At 35.4% G+C, this 22,330-nt stretch overlaps 2 protein-coding genes across 2 annotated transcripts; one reads left to right on the top strand and one right to left on the bottom strand.

Annotated features, from left to right (window-relative positions):
• The first annotated feature begins 3,336 nt into the window (after window positions 1-3,336).
• On the top strand, window positions 3,337-15,595 carry LOC132609897 (AT-hook motif nuclear-localized protein 5-like). Its single transcript, XM_060324092.1, has 5 exons — window positions 3,337-4,788; window positions 9,025-9,092; window positions 10,188-10,319; window positions 14,810-14,971; window positions 15,078-15,595. Exons 1-5 carry the CDS (start codon window positions 4,359-4,361, stop codon window positions 15,300-15,302), a joined length of 1,017 nt encoding a protein of 338 aa, XP_060180075.1. The 5' UTR covers window positions 3,337-4,358; the 3' UTR covers window positions 15,303-15,595.
• A 785-nt stretch (window positions 15,596-16,380) lies between these two features.
• LOC132609895 (glutathione S-transferase T1-like) lies at window positions 16,381-21,403 on the bottom strand. Its single transcript, XM_060324091.1, has 7 exons — window positions 21,198-21,403; window positions 20,416-20,489; window positions 20,254-20,314; window positions 19,419-19,472; window positions 18,472-18,551; window positions 17,465-17,670; window positions 16,381-16,895 (listed from the first exon to the last, which is right to left on the bottom strand). The coding sequence occupies exons 1-7, from the start codon at window positions 21,260-21,262 to the stop codon at window positions 16,725-16,727; spliced, it is 711 nt and encodes a 236-aa protein (XP_060180074.1). The 5' UTR covers window positions 21,263-21,403; the 3' UTR covers window positions 16,381-16,724.
• Between the last annotated feature and the right edge of the window lie 927 nt (window positions 21,404-22,330).

Here is a 22,330-nt window from a genome sequence, read left to right as displayed (position 1 = left end):
GGCCTTATAGATGTCTTCGGGGCTAGACAGGCGTGCGCTTGCCTTCAAGGCTATGATTATATATACAGATTGCCTTCGGGGCTACATTGAGTGCCTACGGGGCTAATCATGCATGTCTAAAAGCCTTATATGAGGCTAAGTAGTTTGATGTCGTATTATTAGTTAATAGATGTCAGTGGCAGGTAAGTACAACCGGATTCTTTGTTGACTTTTCAGTTTATGTTCAGTCATCTTATATTTTCAGTATTAGTTTCAGTCTCCTTACATACTCGGTACATTATTTGTTACCTGGGAACGCTGTGTTCATGCCCACAGGTTCAGATAGGCAGCTGGAGAGACCGCCTCAGTAGATTGCCGAGTACTAGCTAGAGTGGTAAGCTCCATGTCATACGGAGTTACCCAGTCTGGTGTTTTGTGTTTATACAGATAATGGGTAGGTCGGGGCCCTGTCCCGGCAATAGTACAGTCATTACTCTTTAGAGGCTTGTAGACGTATTCATGTACGATATGTATGTCAGTGTAACGGCCTTGACGGTCCTTGTACATGTTCATTTTGGTACTGATTGGTTGTAGACATTTATGGCGGCCTCGTCAGCTTGCCTAGTTATGTATATATGTTTTGGGTGTGTGCACCCTTCAGGTATGATAGTTGTTACTTACAGATGATTCAGGATACGGGCTTGTCGGCCTTGGTTGGTATTATCTGTTCATTTTTTTTTTGGGGTGGTCTTTAAATTTTGCCCCCCATATTGCTGGTCTTCAATCTTTTCCCTTCGCGTTGCAACCCTGAGCTTCGCGCAGAAATCAAGGGTCTGGGTTCGAACCCTCGCTCAAGCATAAATAAAAAAAAATCGCAAGGCAAGGTTTGGGTCGCGTGTATGTCGAATCCGGCATACACTTGTTAAGGAATAACCAAAGTTATGCCGAACCCGGCATACTCATGCCTTATGGGCAAACTTGGCATAAGTATGCCGGGTCCGGCATACTTATGGGCAGACTTTTAGTCAAGCCTTAACTAAAAGTCTTTTCCTAGTTATGCCTTATGGGGCAGACTTTTAGTTAAGGCATAATTAAAAGTATGTCCTTTTCCTTAAGACATAGACTTTGCCTTATAAGGCAAGCTTTTAGTTATGCCTTAATGAAAAGTTCCGCCTTATGGGGCATACTTTTAGTTATGCCTTATGGGGCAGACTTTTAGTTAAGGCATAACTAAAAGTATGCCCCTAAGGCGGAACTTTTCCTTAAGGCATAAACTTTGCCTTATAAGGCGGAACTTATAGTTATGCCGGGTCTGGCATAACTTTAGTTATTCCGGGTTCGGCATAACTTTAGTTATTCCTTAAGGAAAAGTTCCGCCTTATGGGGCATACTTTTAGTTATGTCTTATGGGACACACTTTTAGTTAAGGCATAACTAAAAGTTTACCTTGAAAAGTTAAAAAATAAAAATAAATATATGCCTCAAGGCAAAGTCTGCCCCATCGGCAGACTTTTGATTAAACATAACTAAAATTCTGCCGGTGGGGGCATAGCGAAATTTAAACTCTGCCTTGAGATTTTTTTTTAAATTTGACTGAGTGAGAGTTCGAACCTGGAACCCATGGGTTTTAGCCGAAGGGCAAAATTTAAAGATTACAAATATGAGGGGCAAAATTTAAAGACCACCCCAAAAGAAGGGCAATTCGCAGTTTGCAGGTAGGCCTCGTCGGCCTAAGTTGACGGTTACCCCTCTAGAGTCACCGTTACAGAGTGGTTTGCTCAGGCTAAGTACGGCACCAGGTGCCGGTCATGCCTCTTCAGATTCGGGGCGTGACATAATATCACTAAGATGTTTATTCAAAGGTTTCTACCAATAATGACATGTAGTTCATCACTACTCCATCCATTTTCACCGGTAACTGTCGCCGCCACCGCTCACCATTATCAACTACTATCACTTACTACCTATAATCACCATCACCACCAATCACGTAAGTCAGCTGTCACCACATTGGCCACCATTTACAATCATCACTACCAACCACCATTACAGTCACCAATCGCTAACGACAATCACCATAACTAGTCACCATTATATCACTAACCACCGTCATCATTCACAACCATCATTAATTATCACTGTCGACCACAATTATTAGTTGTCACCACCAACTACCATGATCAACAATCATTGTGAATCATTACTGTCAGCTACCATTACCACTAGCTACTACACAAAACCACCACCATCACCCAACACATTCATAATTGGCACCCAGAACGTCCATCGCTAGCTATTTGTCACCCCCAAGACTCCAATTGTCATTAACTTTTTATATTTAGCGATATAGTATCAAATTAATTTTGTATTGAAGATTTATAAATTTTTATATAAAGACAAGTTTTATAAATTTAGATGTTGAGAAAACAAACAATCTTAATTATCTAGTATTCAGATTTTAATACAACATCTTAATATTCAAATGTGTATTGAGGTTCAGACATCTAAATCTAATGCACATCTTAATATTCAAATGTGCATTCAGAATATTGAAAACAAATGAGACCTAAGTGATTAACTCATCTATACGAGGCACTTGAAATACATGCAAACGTTTTTCTAAAATTTTGAATCGAAGGTGTTTAATAAGAACACTTTATCATGTGTTTGGTGTTCAATTGAAAAAAGCTAAACTGCCATAGTTTGAGTGTCTAAATGAAATTTATTCTTAAGATTAAGAGGTTGTGAAACTATTAAACCAAAAATTTATATAATGCATTTGTAGAGTTGCTATAATACCTGATAAAATTTCCACCTAATTTGAATCTTTGTTGTTTTCAAATAAGTTTTGACTCTTCCTCCTGTCTCTCTACTGTGTCTCTTTAGTCAAATCCTTATATCCAAACTTTCAAAAGCAAGTTAACCCAGGTCCCAAATAAATTCATTAAAGTACAAATGGATCACAAAGAGATGCCACGACGACGACAACAACAACAATAACAAGCCCAGTATAATTTTATCATGTGGGGTTTGGGGAGGGTAGAGTGTACGCAGACCTAACCCCCACCTTGAAAGGTAGGGTGACTGTTTTCGAAAGACCCTCGACTCAAGAGAGGAAAATAAAAGAGAAAAATAAGATAAAAAGTCAAATAGAACCCAACATATCGAAAACCATATGAAAACAAGGACATCTAAATCACAAAAAGAGAAAAAGAAATTGTCTTCTTTCCTTTCTCTCTCCTCCCAGAAATTTGCAGCACTAATAATAGTGTCAATCTTGACAAAGACATGTTAATACTTAGGTGCACCCAACTTAGCCAACTGTCCACCAATGGCCTCCAAATAACCCCTCAAGTCATAAACAAACTTACTCCATCACTGACTTCTATTCAACCCTCCCCTAAAAACCCATTATTTTATTATTATTCTAAGTCTAATAAGAAAGGTGTCTGTGTCTAGTCTCTACTCTCTTTACTTTAATTCAAAAGGGCTCAAATTTTTTCTAGTATTTCATTACACTTTTGTCTTTACCCTCCTTCTCTTTCCCAAAACTCACTTCAAATCTAGGGTTTCATTCTTTTTTTTTTTTTCATCTCTGCTGTGTTGAAAAACTGTATGTCAACTTTTTAAACACAAACTTACAACTTGGGTGGTATTATAGAGTTTTAAATTTTAGACATTTTTTCAGCTTGAGCTTTAATATGTGATCTTTTTTAGTAGTTCTTTTGGTTCAACTTCCTTGTTTGTGTTTCTTTCTTCACTGAAAACTCCAACATTTCCTTTTTTAGCCTTTTCCTCCATTTCTTGAGAACCCCACTAAGCCTTGTCAATTTTTTTTTTTTAACTAATTTGAGTTAAAGATTCAATCTTTAGCATTTTACACTGTTTTTTTCTAACTTGTTTGTGGTTCTTTTTCTTCACTGGAAACTCCAACATTTCCCTTTTTTTCTTGTTTTTAGGCTTAATCCTCTATTCTTGAAAACCCCACTTAAGCCCTTGTTAAGTTTGCACTAAATTTATGTCAAAGTTTCAATTTTTTTGTGTTTTTAGTTTTGTCCTCCATTTCTTGAAAACCCCACTAAACCTCTTGTCAAGATTTTACTAATTTATGTTAAAGTTCCAATCTTTCTCTAATTTTTTAGCTTAGTCTTGTTCTTGAAAACTCAACTTAACCCCTTGTCAAGTTTGTACTAATTTATGTTAAAGTTTCAATCTTTTTGTTGATTTTTAGCTAAATCCTTCAATTCTTGAAAACCCCACTTAACCCCTTGTAAGATTTTTACTAATTTATTTTAAAGTTCCAATCTTTTTGTGTATAGAAGCAAAAAAAAAAAAAAATCAGTTTATTTTTGGTTCTGAGAGTTTTAGTGAGTAAATGCATGGATGGAAGGGAAGGGATGGTGCTATCTGGTTCTGCTGCTTATTATCTCAACAGAGGGATTAGTGGGTCTAGTTCTGGTGTTGGTGGTGGGTCTGGGGCACCCCCAGGGGTACCCACCCCACCTGTTTACAATGTAGGGGGAGGTGGTACTTTGAGTTCTAATACATACCAAGTTGTTGAGAACCCATCACCTCATTTTCCTCATGGAATTAATATGAGTGTGGCATCTAGTGTTTCACCTAGTGGTGATCCAGTGAAAAAGAAGAGAGGCAGACCAAGGAAATATGGTCCTGATGGGTCCAAAATGTCATTAGGACTTTCACCTTTGGCCTCTGGTACTCCTTCAAGTGGTTCGATTACTCCGGGCCCAAAACGGGCCAAGGGCCGACCTCCTGGAAGTGGATGGAAGCAACAATTAGCTCCACTTGGTAAATTTTCTCAGTTGAACTTACAACTTGTTTGGGTGGTTGTTACATATCGTGTCATAATGTGTCATAATGTATCGTATCCCATTGTACTGTATTGTTTTGTTAGTATAATGTTTAGATAGATTGTATTGTTTTCCGTCGTTACATAATACTATACATTAACAATTTGAATGATAAACGTACAATGTTATAAGGAAAAGTAGGTACGGGTAGAGTTATTATAAGAAAAGGTAGGGTAAAGGATAAAATATGATTATTAAATAATAAGCAAAGGCAAAATGAGAAAAAACATCAGGCAGTCAATAAATCCGGGGCCAAAGCGGCCAAAGGCCGACCTCCTGGAAGTAGATGGAAGCAACAATTTGCTCCACTTGGTAAGTTCAGTTTCTCAGTTTAACTTAGTGGATTATGACATTTTGTTAATTTGGTGTAAATTGGTGGTATGAAATGAGCTTAAATAAAGAAGTGGGTAGTCATATAGCCCACCCCAACTTGTTTGAGACTGAGGTGCAGTTGTTGTAAGTTCTTTTTTGAACTTAGTGGATTATGACGTTTTGTTAATGTGGTGTAGAATGATGATATGAAATGAGCTTAATAAAGAAGTGGAAATTCATATAGCTGACCCCAGCTTATTTGGGACTGAGGCGTAGTAGTTGTTGTTAGTGTAAAATGATGAGCTATGTTGCTCGGACTCTTAAAAAATGCCAACCGGCAACCGGTGCATGTCTTATCCTCCAAAATAAGTGCATTTTTGGAGGATACAACATGGGCGTCGCAACATTTTTGGAGAGCTGAGCAACATAGCGGATGTGTTGTTTTATCTCTAGTTATCTTAGGTGATTATTTTTTTTCGGGTTGTTGGCCAGTAGAGCATTATTATCTGAAAGACTGTCTTGGTTATTGCTAACATTCTCACTACCTCCTCAGTATTTACGGGTAGTGAGGAGTTTTGAACTCTATGTTATACTTAGTCTATACTACATTATAAGATGATATATAACTTTTACATTTGCATTGTGAATGAGATGATAGAGATAGACTCATATATTATAGTTATGTTCTCATATGTTATATTTATGTTCTTCATTATGACCTAATTTTTATGAGGTATTGTGTCTAATTTGTATTTTATGGTGCCTCTGCCATTGAGAATCAGGGTTCACGGCCTGAATCTTGTTCACAATGAAAGAAGAGAATATAATCTTAGGAGGAATCCAAACTCAGGTTTACACCTATGGTAACATGTAACGTCCCGGCAAAAAACAAATTTCTTTTGTTATACTTCTCGGGATGGTGGCACTTGAAAAGATGCTTTCCGCCACTTATAAGGTCTTAATGCTTTTTGACTTCCACCACTTGTACCCTTCTTTTGAAAAGGTTATCTTTTCTGTTGGGGAGGTTGAGTGGCAGTTTGACACGTCTTGACCTTTTATGATTGTATAGATTCCATATAAAAATTGCACTAAAAATTTATTGCATTCATCCAATTTGACACAACATGTCTTTATTGTTGATTTACATATCTCGCTTGATTTAGTCAAGCAATAGTTTCTCTTTTTGCACTAACCAAAACTTAAGTCTAAGAGCCTGTTTGGATTGGCTTATTCTAGGTGCTTTTAAGCCAAAATAGCTTTTAAGCACTTTTGTAGTATTTGGCTAAGATTAAAAAAAAGTACTTTTAAGCACTTGTTTTTAAGCCAAACATAAGCCAAAAGCCATAAGTTAGGATTCCTAACTTACGACTTATGCTTATAATCCATGAGTTATAAGCCCATCCAAACATGCTCTAAGAGTCTGTCTGGAAATTGACTTAACACTTGAGACCAATTGTTTACAACCACAAATAAGTTAGTGCTAGATGGGGCAAGTAGGCCTGTGCACAAATCGGTTCAATTCGAATTTCCGAACTGATTCGAAACAATTCGGATAATTTAATTTGGATAATACAATTCGATTTCGATTTACAAATGCAATTGTAAAATATTACGGTTTAACGGTTCGGATACGGTTTGCTTCAATTATCAACCGAACCGATCCGAACAAACCGAATTTATATGCCACTAGTGATTAATATGACTAATTTGGTATATGTAATGTGGTGTTGGCGGATTTGTATGCTTGCACAAGTTGTCAAACTCTTGTTTTGCTATTTATATGCTATTATGCTTGCAAGTTTATCGGTTTTTCTTGGTTAATGTCTTGGTTATAAGGCTGCAAGTTTAGGATCTCATTATTTTTTGTTATGTTTACTCTAAAACTGAAATGAAATAGTTGCTTGTTAAACTTTCGAATAAACCGAACAAATCGATTTGTGTAACCGAACCGAAATAATAAAAAACGAATCAAATTGAACCTAGAATGGATCGAGTTTGGTTGAGAATTTTAGAAAGTCGAAATTCGAAATTTCAACTCGATGATGGCCAAAACCGAACCGAACCGATTCGTGCACAGGCCTAGGGGCAAGTACCCCATTTTCTTTGATGGATGTTTTTCTTTTCTTTCTTTAATTTATACCCCACGGTCCCAAAGGGAGAAGGGGAAGGGAATTAATGATAGGAGACTCAACCCGACCTTTTGTCAGATCCTTGAGCACTGTTTAACTGGACATGAAATTTAAGAAAGAAAGACATTTGAAACTTGTATCCCAAAGGGAGAAGGGGAAGGGAATTAATGATAGGAGACTCAACCCGACCTTTTGTCAGATCCTTGAGCACTGTTTAACTGGACATGAAATTTAAGAAAGAAAGACATTTGAAACTTGTAGTCTAAGAGCCCGTTTGGCTTAGCTTATAAGTATAAGCTGTTTCAGCTTTTTTGAGTGTTTGGCTGGCCAGCTTATTGGCCATTTTATGCTTAAAATAAGCTCAAAATAATAAATTGGGATTTTTTTGGGCATCAGCTTATAAGCTGCTTTTTTTAAGCTAAGCCAAACGGGCCTTCAAATAAGTCATAGATATTTGTGTGGCTATAGATCATCTCATTAAGGATAAATGAGAGGTTTAAAGTTAAATTATTTCTAAATATAGAAAAATATCAATCTTTTTAGGATAGACTAGAAGGAAGGTGCATCACATAATCTGGGAAGAGAGAGTATTAAATATGAATGCTGAAGTGCCTGCACCTCGAGGGAGGCAGTAACTTGTTATAGTAACTTCTTTCTTCCATGATTTTGATCATCAAAGAATGGAAAAATTAATGAAAAAGTTAAATCACTGCTAATTTGCAGAAGTAAAATTGAGCACGTTATAAGGTACAAGCTGTTATCTTCTTTCACTTGTACCAAACATGTTTTTCAACTTCAAATTCTCTATTTCAAGTTGAAGTTTAACTAATCGACCAAATTATAACACAAACAGTAATATGAAAATAGTATCTCATGTTGAGGTACAAAATATCACTACTGTTTCGAGCAGCTTCCTGAGATCACAGTTCTTAAAGAACAGGTAGGCCAAAACAACACATGCGATTCCGCTCATACACACTTTTTTTTTACAATGTTAACAGAACTTTCTTTTTTTCCGAAATTACTATGGTGTTGTCTTTTAGCAATGTTAACGTAAAGGAATATATAGGAAGAATTAGTGTAGAGTCTTTTTTCTTTCCCCAATTTTTAAAGAGATCTGACAAAAAAGCTAGCCTTTATTTACATGTACAAATTGTGGCGCAGCCGGATCGGACCTTCAAATAAAGACTATTTATTTTTTCGTTTTATTTTTGTAATTTATTTTAGTATTATTTCAAAACTTAAATTTTAAATTTTAGTTTTGAATTCTAACTAAATGATGCTTTCCACCACTTTTAAGGTATTCTTTTTGCTTTTTATTATGATTATAATTATCTTTTCTGTTGGGGATGTTGGATGGCAAAGAAAAGAAAAACATATGAAAAGAAAATGGGGTACTTGCCCCATCTAGCACTAACTAATTTGTGGTTGGTCCCAAGTGTTAAGTCAATTTCCAGAAAGACTCCTAGTCTTAGTCTTGGTATCCAGTAGTTCATTGCTAGAGCAAAAAGCGAAATTATTGCTTGACTAAGTCAAGTGAGAAATATAAATCAACAATAAATCAAGTTGGATGAATGCAATAAATTTTTAGAGCAATTTTTCTATGGAATCTATACAATCATAAAATGTTTCTATTTTCTTGGACTCGGAGGGTTAAGTTTCCGAATTGTGGTAATTCGGAAGCTGTCCCATTAATTGAGTTGTAGTTCTGAAGATTAAATTGGTTGCTGCAGGTGAATGGATGAATGCTTCAGCAGGATTGGCCTTCACCCCTCATGTTATACACATCAGTGTCGGAGAGGTAATGTATTACCTCAGTTTGCATCTGTGTTGCTCGGACTCTCCAAAAATGATGTCGTACCAGTGTTGGATTCTTTAAAAAAAAAGCACTACTTTTGAAGGATCCGACACACCCCCGTCGATCTTTTTGAAGAGTCCGAGTATCACAGTTTGGCATGTATAATCTGTTAGAGTAGTGTTACCTGTTTTACTTTATTGATTTGTACATCTGAAATCATACTAGCGTAAATTAATAAAACATGCACATGGATGAAAGAGGATTTATGTGGGATATTACTATGTGATCAACATTGCATGAGAACTTGAAGTGCTCAGTATGATTTCTTAGGGGCCGTTTGTCCCCCCCCCCCCCCCCCCCCCCCCTTTTTTTTTTTCAAAATCTTTTTTAAAAACATTGTTTGGTTATACATTGGATTGATTTTTCCAAAAAAATTTGAAGATGAGTTTTTTCAAGTGAAAAAATCATTTCCACTCAAAAAACTTAAAATCTTTTTCGGGTTAAATGCATGCCCAAACACAACTTCAATTTCCAAATACCTTTTTTTTTTTTTTAACTTAACTTCATGTACTACTTTTCTTAAAGATCACATTCTGTTTTATGTCCAAACGCCTAATTATGCTCATGGCTCCTCTATTCTCACTTGACATTATTGGGAGGACTCTTCCTTAAAAGTTTGTCAAAGGAAGAGTTCTTAAGCAGAAATTGGAAAATATGATAGCAGTTGACAATTTGTATATTAAAAAGCATAACCACGACCTCAACATTTTATATGAGCCAAAACTTCTTCAGCCTGTCTTAGGGCCCGTTTGGACATGAAATTTATTTTCTTTTTTATTTTCAAAAACTCTTTTCAAGACATTGCCTGGTTATACATTGGAATGATTTTTCAGTTAGTTTTTGAAGTTTATTTTTTAAATTAAAAAAAAACAGCTTTTCAAGTGAAATTTCTTGCCACCCACAAACATCAATTTTTTAAGTGAATGCATGTCCAAACACAACTTTAACTTCAAAAACTCTTTTTTGTTCCTTTCAAGTTTTGACCAAATTTACGTCCAAATGCCTACTTACTGGTTTTATACAAAATAATTTCTGCAGGATGTTGCGGCAAAGTTATTGGCGTTTGCAGAACAGAGGCCTCGAGCTTTATGTATCTTATCAGCTAATGGATCAGTTTCTGCTGTAACATTACGGCCTCCTGCAAGTTCTGGTTCTACTGTCACTTATGAGGTTAGAGTGCTTTTATTAGTTTATGATTTACTTGGTATTAAACTTTTAAAATGCTTTAGTTCAGCCAAGTTCTTGACCTTTAACCCTTCGTTTGCAAACAGAATAGGGCTTAGATTACTCGTTGGTGTTGTTTAGTGCTATAATTAGCTTACAGAACTTTTATTAGAATCTGGAGATTAGGCGATCATGAACGCGGCCGTTGATGATTAAAACGCTAGAGTGATTTTAGGTTATTTGTTGTGCAACTGCTTAAGTGTAACATCTTAATGAAAGCAGCTACGGAATCATGTCGACGTATTGGTCATTTGCTAAGGGCCCATTTGGACATGAATTTTCCCCCCTTTTTTCAAAAAATTATTTTCAGAAACTTTGTTTAGTTATACATTGAAATTATCTTTTGGTTAGTTTTTGAAGATTGGTTTTTCAATTTTTTTGACCAGTTTTCCAAGTGAATTTTTTTTCCTACTCGCGAAATTTCTACTTTTTCTTCAGGTGACATACATATCCAAACACAACTTAACCTTCAAAAATACTTTTCAAGTTTTAACCAAATCTATGTCCAAAGGCCTGCTAAGAGTCATTTGCTAAGATACTAATTTAAAGAAGTTATTGTGAGAGGTTTATCTTTTACTTCGACAGTCACAGAGAATATTAGATTTTATATTGGAAGAACACCCCTTGAAATACCATTTTACAGACTGCCCCTTGACAATCCTAAATAGCTGGTTATTTTCGTAACTCAGCTTTGTTCATCTGAAATGTTTAGGGTTTCTTGTGACTCATTTTATCATCCACCCAATAGCAATAATTCTTTTAACTTGTTAAGCACGAGCAGTGCAATATGATTTCGTCATTCAGTTGCTACTTGATCTGTACTGTTTGATTTGATGTCAAAATTTGGACAAATTTGGCCATGAGATTGTTTACTTTTTTCCGGAATGATTATTCACTTTATTTCAAAATCAGTGTTTGGTTATAAAAGTCCCAAATCCAACCTGGGAGTTAGATTCCAAATTTGGAAAAGTGCTAGATTCCAAATTTGGAGAAGTGCTCCAAACCTATTTTCCAACTCGATCTTCATAAATTCCAAATAAAGTGCTCTCTTCGCTCCTTTGCAAAAAGTATAACCAAACACAACTCCAATTCATAAATTAAAAAAATAAAGTGAAAAATATTTGGAATCTATGGCCAAACGCCCACTAAGGAACATGGTCTTTTACGTAGTGGAGTATGTCATCTGATTATATAGAGGTGAATTTGAAGAGTACAAATTAGGACATAGTAAATTATATGTAGATCACAGGCTGCTCTTAGGAGTTTCAAAGAGCTCCGGGTCCAGTTTTTTCCGGCAAATGGGGCAAAACTAGTGCTTGGACAGCCAAGTATTCACACACCCCTTATGAAAAATATGATTGCAACCGGGAGTCAATGTGATATCTGCTCCCTCTCGATTTCACCAAGCAGATTGCACATTCATTTCCCATCTTCAACTCTTCGTTGGTGACTCTCAGGAGTTTCCTTAGCTGCAGGGCAGATAACCCCTCTTGAGTAATATTTCTCGCTGCATGGACAAGTAACTCCCTTTGAGTAATGGCCAGCACCGTTACCGTCTCACTGCTATGCTAGTCTCTGCCTATAGCCATAGTGAATGAAGAAAATGAAAAAGAAAAGGTCAATAATCATTAAACCGATAATGTTAAATGGTAGACACGAACAAGAAAGGGCTGGGAAAAATGGTAGCTAGACACAAACAGGATCTCTTAATCTACATTTAAGATATATTTTATATTAACAATTAGTTGAACAAAGTAAAATAACAATTAACCTTACAAACATATTTTTTAAGGTGTTAAAAAAAATATACTTAAATCATATTTTTAGCATGTCTTTAGATTTACGGATTCTAAAGCATATTGATAGCATGTTTTGACAATATCCGTAGAGCATACTCAGGTTGAGATACTTAACAAGAGAGCATGCCATTTGTTGAAAGGAGAGCTGCTATTTTTCTATGTCATTTTTCATAAGACGGTTGAATAAGCTGTTTCATCAGCTTACTCATTTTTTAAATTCATAATCCAACCCAGTTGAAAGTCTTCAGACACTTTGGAGAACATTCTCATCATGATTGGATTCACAAGCGCATCTTTAACAGGTTGGAACATTACCATAACCAATTTATGATTAGTCATAATTTGTACCAACTCTGAACCACATTTTCTAGAGAGAGAAAATGTCATCTTGTGGTTTCGGCGAGGTTGTCGAGTTCGAGCGTTTTTGAGTCGATAAATGTCAAACTTAGACCACGATTTTTTTTTTAAAAAAATTCTTTCTTAAACTCCGTGTACAGTCAAACAGTGTTAGATCAATTGAGACGGATGGAGTAATAAAATATAACTACTTGTTTAGAGTTAAGAGTATTTAGATTGTTTATTTGTTTATTTATCACTGACTGCTATAATATACATTTCTTTTAAAATATAACACTTTTATTGCCAATTAATAGTTATACGAATCTAAGACTCGAGTTAGTTTATAGCATGTCGCCCAGTTCATAAACTGTTTCAAATTCTAGACAATGTAAATTTCAGTCATTAGACTTTTTAAGTGTTTAGTTTTCAGTTCTTGTAAGAGATCCTATCATGCAAGGCAGCGGGGAGATTGACGATGATGTCACACATCGTATTGGGGTAGGGTGGATGAAATGGAGGCTAGCTTCAGGAGTGCTATGTGACAAGAAGGTGCCACCACAACTGAAGGGCAAGTTCTACAGAGTGGTGGTTAGATCGGCTATGTTGTATGGGGCGGAGTGTTGGCCAGTTAAGATCTCTCACGTTCAAAAGATGAAAGTTGCCGAGATGAGAATGTTGAGATGGATGTGTGGGCACACTAGGAGCGACAGGATTAGAAATGAGGCTATTCGGGATAAGGTGGGAGTGGCCTCGGTGGAAGACAAGATGCGGGAAATGCGACTGAGATGGTTTGGGCATGTGAAGAGGAGAGACATAGATGCCCCAGTGCGGAGGTGTGAGAGGTTAGCCATGGATGGTTTCAGAAGAGGTAGGGGTAGGCCAAAGAAATATTGGGGAGAGGTGATTAGACAGGACATGACGCAGTTACAGCTTACCGAGGACATGACCTTAGATAGGAAGGTGTGGAGGACCCACATTAGGGTAGAAGGCTAGTATATAAGTCTCGTTATCTTTCCTTATTAGTAGGCACATTAGCGCATTATAATTTCTTGTGCTTTGATTTATGTTATTATTTGCTACTTTCTGTACTTTGATTACTCTATTTTATCTGTGCCGCTTTCGTGATTTGCTTTTCCATATCGCTTTGAATTCCTTGATTATCCTGTTTTACTGTGTCGCTTGCATTATTTCATTGCAATATCGTTTTAAATCTTTTAACCTTATCTGACCCCCTTTTTATGCTTCTATTGAGCCGAGGGTCTCTCGGAAACAGCCATCCTACCTTGGTAGGAGTAAGGTCTGCGTACATTATACCCTCCCCAGACCCCAAGATGTGGGATTTCACTGGGCTGTTGTTGTTGTTGTTGTAAGAGATCCTAAATGCACACTTCTTGTTCTCATCTCCTTTGCTAAAAATATCTCAGTTTGTTTATGCATAATTCTTCCCCTTGTATATTTGACTTCACAAATTATTATAATTCGTTTAAAGCGATCCTGCAATATACTTGTTTTGACTTTTGATTGTTGAGATAAAATCAGCTGATGTGTTATGTTCTTCAACTATTAAAAACCTATGAGCCAAGTGTTTTTCTTTCAATCTTTTGACAGACCACCCTTGGTACTGTAATCTTTCAAATTAAATTGGTCTTTTATTTTTAGTTCTGATGACCGAGAAATTCTCGGTCCTTCCCCGGACCCCGCGCATAGCGGGAGCTTAGTGCACCGGGCTGCGTACAATAGACCCTTGTGGTCCGGCCCTTCCCCGGACCCCGCGCATAGCGAGAGCTTAGTGCACCGGGCTGCCCTTTTGACCGAGAAATTCGCGAGGGCCACTTTGGTGCACCGTTTGAAACTTGGTAGATAATGGCATGCTCTTCTACCCTTCTCTACTTAAATACCTGGTTTTTGTCCGTGGCAGAATGCTAACTCGTGATGCATGCCTAACTCACACATCATGTGTTGTGCAAATCCCTAGAAGCCATATGTTATTGGACTTCGAATGCCTATCCCTTACTAATAGTTTCCTATAATTCTTAAGGAATGATGTTTGACCGTATAAACTAAGTTAACAAGAATGTTGGTGTTGACCATATGAACAAAACTAACAAGAATTGAAGAACTAATTTTTAAAGTTTAATTTTGTATGTGCCTGCTGAGCTTTCTGTTTTTAATTTATTACTAATTCTTTACCATTCGAAAAAAAAAAAAGTTTAATTTTGTATTCCCCACAATCTTTTCTTTTGGTGAATGTCGTGCTTTGACTAAACTGAGATTTATATGTTTCATCATGTTGTGCAGGGTCGTTTTGAGATACTTTGCTTGTCTGGCTCGTACTTGGTCTCTGAAAGTGGTGGCCCACGTGATCGCACGGGTGGTATAAGTATCTCGGTTAGTAGCCCTGATGGGCATGTGCTCGGGGGGGCTGTTGGTGGTAGGCTCATTGCAGCCAGCCCTGTACAGGTAATGAAGTTGCTCTTGTTATCTACCTTTGGCGTGGAGATAAGAAGTACTATATGTTTCCTCTGTTTTATGCGACAAGCAAATAATAATTAAAATTTGTTTACAGGTGGTTGTATGCAGCTTTGTATATGGTCCAAAGGTAAAGAGCAAACAAGAGACTAGTAATACTAAAGGCGGCGAGGGAGAGTCTGCCGAAAAGTTGTCTATACCGGTAAATGCTACTACTACTCTGAGTCAAGATCCGAATTCAGCAACCGGTGTTTGGCCTCCAATTTCAAGGCCGCCGGAACTAAGAAATTCCCAGCCCGAGATTGACCTGACGCGTGGATGATTATTAAGATTTGCTTCAATGGACACATGATGACGGGGTTTGTATATATGTGCTGTTGTTGTAAATGAAACGCGGGAGGAGAGATCAGCTCGAGCCATTTAACTAGCTGCCCATTTAGCAGATGATGAGGGATTGTGCTAACACACTCAATGTAACAAATGTATCCTCTTTTTAGGTTCTTTAAAGTAGCAATGATGGAAGTTAGATTGTAATATTGCTGTCTTTAGAAGGTTTAAGTGTGATGATGGACCATATGTTATTTTAGCATAATTGATGAATGAACTTTTTGCCTCTTTTTTTTGTTACTGTAGTATCTGATTAGAGTACTAATTGGCAAGGTAAGAATAAAGTTTTGGCCAAGATGGTTTCAAGTTTCCAGCAAAGTTAGTTTTTTCATTGATATAAATCTCTGTATTCCGAGTGCACGATATCTGCCACAAGATTCTTGCGAGGAAAGATGTTGCATTTACTAGTATTTGCCGTTCATGTTTCTTGGACTCTTCAAAAAAGCCACTAGGTGTGTGTCGCATCCTTCAAAAGCGATGCCTTTTTGGCGGATTTGATATGAGTGGCAATATTTTTAGAGAGTCAGAGTAATATAAGCTTGGAGGACTAGTTCAAACATGGCTTAGCTATGACTAAACTACAAATCTTTTAACTAGTCCAAACTTGTTCAGTTGTTATTCTATCAGTAGTACTCGTATCTTCTTCTTTTCTCACGTAGTTGCGTGCAACGGGGAAGGGGGTTCCTCGTTTATGCTCTTGATTTCTCTCCTACGAGAGAACTGTGTGTTCTTTGATTTTTGAAATTCATTGGTTGGTCTGATTAATTCAGATTTGTCAAGCTTTCATTATTTTTTTCATTTTTTTACTTTAGGCATTTGGTATTCGTAACTCACTGATCCGATTAATTTCATTCGCCCAGCTACCACTAAGGGAGTAAAGCACGTTCTACCAAGAGTTTTTTCATTTTCAGAATTCAAACTTTGAGACCTTTGTAATATGGATGACAGATCCAACCATCCCACTACTGTACAGTTTCGTAATTTGGTTTATACTCTTTGGTATGACAATTACATTTTATACAAACAAAGCAGGCAAAACAGCTTTTATTCACTTGAGTTGGATCTCTCAAAGAAAGTAGCATAATCCACAAAGCCTAGCTTACAGCAAGAAAAAAGGTTCCAAACCAAAATTACACCAAAGTCCACACTGCTGAAATATTATAAGCCTTATCATCTGCATTAAGTTTATTTAGCATTTCAAAATATATATTATATGGTCTGCTGCTTGATCATGTTTTAACCTCTGTTGGTCGGGACCTACAAAAATGTTATCGCACCCGTATTGGATCCTACAGAAATGCGTAGCACTTGGAGGATCTGACACAAATAAGGCGATATTTTTGTAGAGTCCGAGCTTCTAACTGCTTTCTCCTGCAGATTTCTTCAAATGCAGCATCTCTTTAACTTTGAAGAGGGTTGTATGTATTTCATCAAAATAAGGTGCTGTTGCATTCTTTACTTCATCAATCCACTTCAAAACATTCTTGTGTGGATCTAATATCCTGTCACGATCCTTCTCATCCAGAACCTGCAATTTTTTATAAGATCTGATTGGCTAATTTCACGTATGGTTACTGAACTTCACTCACTATAATAATAAAGTAACAAAACTGATTTTTATAAATTACTGCAGTTTACCAAGTACAACAGTATAGTAACAAAACCGGTTTTATTGCATTAAAGTAATTGATCTTTACTCATTATAACCGTAAGTCCACCTTGATGGGAAGAATTTGTCGTTATAGCAGGCAAAATTCACCGACTCTACTGTTATAGTGGTGGGTTAAGTTCAGCTATTTTAATGTGACAAAATAATTTCATAACTTTACCATTATAGTAGGTAACAGTAGCGGAGCAAGGAATAATTCCGACACTAAAATGATGTCAACTTACACAGTAATAAATGTGTTTAACTATAAAATGGACTTAACAATCTATATATAGACACAAAATATCTGTTTTACCCTATTTGTAGGGAGCGTTTAACCCTCAAAGTTAGACTTCCCGACACGAGTCCAGATTAGTCGAACCCAAAACAAATACTATTGAATACCGGGTAAGAAAAAAAACTAGAGATATGAAGATTTTTTTTTTTACCTCAATTTGCATAATCTCACACACTAAGCTAAGATCTGCAATTGAAGGCTGGGAATTGCCAAGCAAAAAGGTTCCATCTTTCTGAAGCCAAAAGGTGTCAATAGTTGAAAGAGATGCTAAAAGGATTTTTTCACCTTGTGCTGCTGCTTGTGGATTCAAAGGCAATCCAATAGCAGGTGCCAATGTAGAATTAAGAACATAACCAACTGAAAACAAAAGCATTTGTTACAAAAGTCATAACTTATTGGAAAATCAAATCTCTCTGAGACGGTTTCGTTTGTCCAGATATTTTTTGGCTGTTATTAGCGAAATGATGTTATAGAGAACATATATAATATAGCATAACATGAAAAATCGGTTGCAAAAAGAACTTGGCCATTATAGTGAAATGTTATTATAGAGGATGATTGTTATAGAGAAGTTTGACGTGTATCTTTTTTTAGCATGTTAAAAAAAAAAATAACACATTTCTATGTTTAGTAATAGTACTTCAATTTTTTTCATTTAACTTTGATGGGATGATTTATAGCCACACAAATGTCTATTACTACTGTGCGCGGCCCATCATTATCACATAAAATGTCGTTAACTAGTACAACATTTGATTTCTAGTATGAAATTCTGCATAAGTTATGCAAAGTTTAATACCGGAAATCAATGACGTATTACTAATTTTGATATATCTTGTATGAGAATCTATGTATTATTTTAAACGCGATGGAAAGTATGATAACAATACGTGTATGTATTAGCAATATTTGAAAAAATGCCCTTAAATGTAGGCAATCGGTAGTACTTAACAAATAACAATCCATGTACTGTTATAATCACCGCATAATAATTTAATTAGGCGTCACTATTCACCACATAATAATCCATGTTATTATTATATATTCAACCCCATAAACAATATCTTCATTATAATCTCGCATAACTAGATGCAAAATAAGTAAATTAATAGATGTTCGATGTTCAGTGTTTAATTTTAATAACTAAATATAAAGCACCTGAACCACGGCGTAAATTTGAGTGGTGCCAATCCAAAACAGATTCTATTTTTGCTCGTTTGTGCAGATCAGTTGGATACCTTCAAAGACCAAAGTTGTAGTAGTCAGAAGTAGACTACAATATACAATTCTAAGGAGAAGTAAAACTATAAAAGGCTCTCAAGTTTACTTCCAAAAGTTTAACTTCTCTACACCGATAATATAAAACTTTTTACACCATCAGATTAAAGTAACTTGCAACGATAGGTAATTGTCTATAGTAAGCTTAAATTGGAAACTTAACCAATCAAGAATTGTGGTGGGAGATATAGGTAGGATCCTTCCACCCTTAACCGGAGGTCCCAGGTTTGAGCCTCAGGACAAAAAAAAAAAAAAAAAAATCAGTCGGAAGTGCTTCCCCTTCAATAGGTTTTACATGGAGCAAATTCAAAATTAGTCGAATCCCCAATATAGGTACAAACATGTGGTGAAAAACAAAAAATATGAGTTTAAGTTATATATATCGTCAGTGCAAAGTATTTTTTACACCTATCAGATCGTTCAAGAGATATTTACAGGTAAGCTTATTTAAAATGTTGAATTCTTAATCTCAAAACTAAGATATATTACATATTACGACAGGTAAGAATAATTTGATAGCCTAAAAATTACTTCAACTTAAACTCAAAACATTTGGTAATTTAGAAAACAAGACAAACAAGTAAACAACTTGCTATAATCGATGTATATACGTTAAATCCTACTCCCAAGTAAACAAGTCCTGCATAAATTAACTCATTCTAGTGATGTGCTCATAAGTGATAAAGAGTTTAATGAATAACTATGCTCTTTCTCCAATTATCATTTATTGGAGGCTGATTTAAGGAGTTTAAAGTTTTTTCATATAAAGTGGAAGTATAATTAAAACTCGGAATTAATTTAGAATATAAAGCAATTAAGTAACTTACCAATGATCAGCAACTTCAGTAAAAGCTGAAGCTAGATATCTAAGAATAGCATGGCTGCAATATCACACAAATCTTGTGAGAGCTTCCAAAAGGCATAAAATAAAACAAGGCATAAATTACCCAATTGACATTTTTATTACAATTTGCCTTTGTTAACATGCATTAATTAAGGAGAAATAAGGTGTTCAGGGGCGGAGCTACAATATTAGGTATGGATCGGATCAATGAACCAAGTATCTTTTTTTTTTTTTTTTTCATACACTATTGTATTAGGAAATTCATTAAATATGTATAAATATTTCATTGCGAACTCAGAACTAAAACGAGCTCGCCATTGGTTTGGTGGAAAATTCAGAAACCCATAAACTTCAAATTTTGACTCCTTTGACATCCCACATAAAATTAGAGGCGAAGCCAGAATTTAAAGTTTATAGGTACTAAACATGCTACCGAACAACTCATTGTAGTAATTGGGTTCGCAATTAAATATTTATATACATTTAATAAGTTATTTAATACAAATGCAGGATCTAAGTAAAAACTATTGAGTTCGTCTAACTTTTAGTTGTCGATTATACTAAAAATAAATTTTCACTTTTAATCATTCACTATAGCACGTCAAGAAAGGACAAACCTTTTTTCTTCTTATTTTATCCTTAACATTAATTATTCATTTTCAATTCATTCTCCAAGTCCAATGAAACTATCCACCAATTAATATGAATATTATGATAAAATACATACTTCGTTTATTAATTCTTAAAGGGCGTGCAAAGTCAAAAATTGACAAATAAAAGTGAACTAAGGAGTAGTATTTAGTTAAACAAGAAAATACCTTTCGAAAAGCGTAAACGTTCCGTGCACGATAGCTGGTACTTGTTTCATGGGATTGATTTCTGCAGACGAAAAAATCACAATACTCTTTACAAATATAGAGAGAGAGAGAGAGAGAAAATACGTTATAGTAAAGATTATTAAAACATTTGAAATAACGAACCTGCAAATTCAGGAGAACGATGCTGGCCTTTGGCAAGTTCAATAGGGACTTCCTCAAATTCAATACCATTTGACCTAATTACAACATCAAACATAAAAAAAACATTTCATGATATGAATCAGATTTTTGAATTATCAAACAACAAAGTCTTTTTCTTTTAACTAGTTCTTTCCGTCCCAATTTATGTGCTAGTGTTTGACTGATCACAAGATTAAGTAAAAAGAAGACTTTTGATGATCTAAAATAAAACATAGATATTTGTGTGAATATAAATCATCTCATTAGAAATAAAATGAAAATAAATAAATTAAAAATTAAAGTATTTCTAAATAAATTAGGTGGCATTCATTTTAAGACATAAGTAAATAGAGATATCATCACATGAACTAAAATGGAGAACCCACACCCACTGCTTTATACTCAACCCATGGATTAGCTGGAGGGTGGGCAAGGAGGTTCATTCGAATCCTTTCCCGAAAAATTATATTATAAATATAAAGTTCAATTATATATATATATATAGATGTCAAAATTTCTTATTTTCTTTCCGTGTTTATTTCTTTATATTTTGAATTTCTTCTGTCAAAATTTTGTTTCCGCTACTGACTCAACCTAATATACATACATGAGCGAAGCTAGAGGGGCGAAAAGGGTTCCCCTTGATCATTGTAAAATCTTATGATCATTTTTTTTTAATATTATGTGCATGTGTACATAGTAGATGATGAAAAAGAGCTAATGAAAGTGATCTAAAAAGAGTTGCGAAAAAAAGAAAGACGTACTTGCAGAGGATAAGAAGTGCGCGTGAAGGTTGAGACACGCGATCTACGTATAATTTCAGCGACATCTTTTGTTTCTCTCTCTAACTTTCTTTCTCTTTCTGTCGCCGGAAAAGTCACCGCCGTTGGCCGTTGAGTTTGTTGTTGTAAGCAGAACTGTGTGATATGTTCTGAATTTCCTAATTGTTGGGAGTTAAAATCATTAATGAGATAAAATATTACATATATATAGTGGGAGTGGAGGCAAGTGGCACCTATAAAGAAAACCGACTAACCGCACCAAACCGATAATCCTAATTAAATCGAGAAAAAAAATCCGACTAGTCCTTTGGTATTGGAAAACAAAAACTCTGAGCATAATTAGTTTGGTTTTAACTAAAAAAAATCAAGCCGAACCAAACCAAATCGACATTACATGTATACAAGTTTTTAAAAAATATTTATAGATAAAAGGTTATTTGAAATGTAATTTATAAATATTTTTAAAACTTTTTCATAGTTTTGATCTTTTAGCTTATTATTTCAAATCAAAACCAAGATGCTAATAAAAGATCCACTTTTTGTCGTTTGAATAATCATTCATAATCACACGGAAATCCATTCACTCTTTAAATCTGTCTTTCTTTTCAAAAACATTTTCTACTGCCATGTCGAGAAAGGAAAAAGCTAAACCACATTAGCCATGTAGGCTACATCATGCCTTAACCTTTCAAAATATAAAATATACCAAAGAGTAAATTGGAACAATTACATTAATTACTGCAAAATTTGGCTTTAACATTTCAAAAATATAAATATTGAACTCATGCGAGCACCTCAGGGAAACATGACTCACATGATCTTATGCGATTTCATTACCTTGTTGAATATTTTAGTATAATGTCATCACTCATCTCACATGTTATGTTATTTTCTTAAAACACACCTTATTAGATAGTTGTATCTTACTAAGACTAAAGAGATATTTGAAACACAAGTTATATGTTTTGTATGAAGACTTTACAGGAAAAAATACGAAAAATTCAAAAAAACCCGAAAAAAACCTAAAAACCCGACTTTTGTTGGTTTGGTTTGGTTTATAAATTTAAAAACCCAACACAATTGGTTTGGTTTGATATTTAACAAACCCGAATCAA

The sequence above is a fragment of the Lycium barbarum genome, chromosome 9, assembly GCF_019175385.1.
Source record: "Lycium barbarum isolate Lr01 chromosome 9, ASM1917538v2, whole genome shotgun sequence".
Classification (NCBI taxonomy): Eukaryota; Viridiplantae; Streptophyta; class Magnoliopsida; order Solanales; family Solanaceae; genus Lycium; species Lycium barbarum.
The sequence above is the reverse complement of the archived record's forward strand: the minus strand, read 5'-3'. Positions and strand labels throughout refer to the sequence as shown.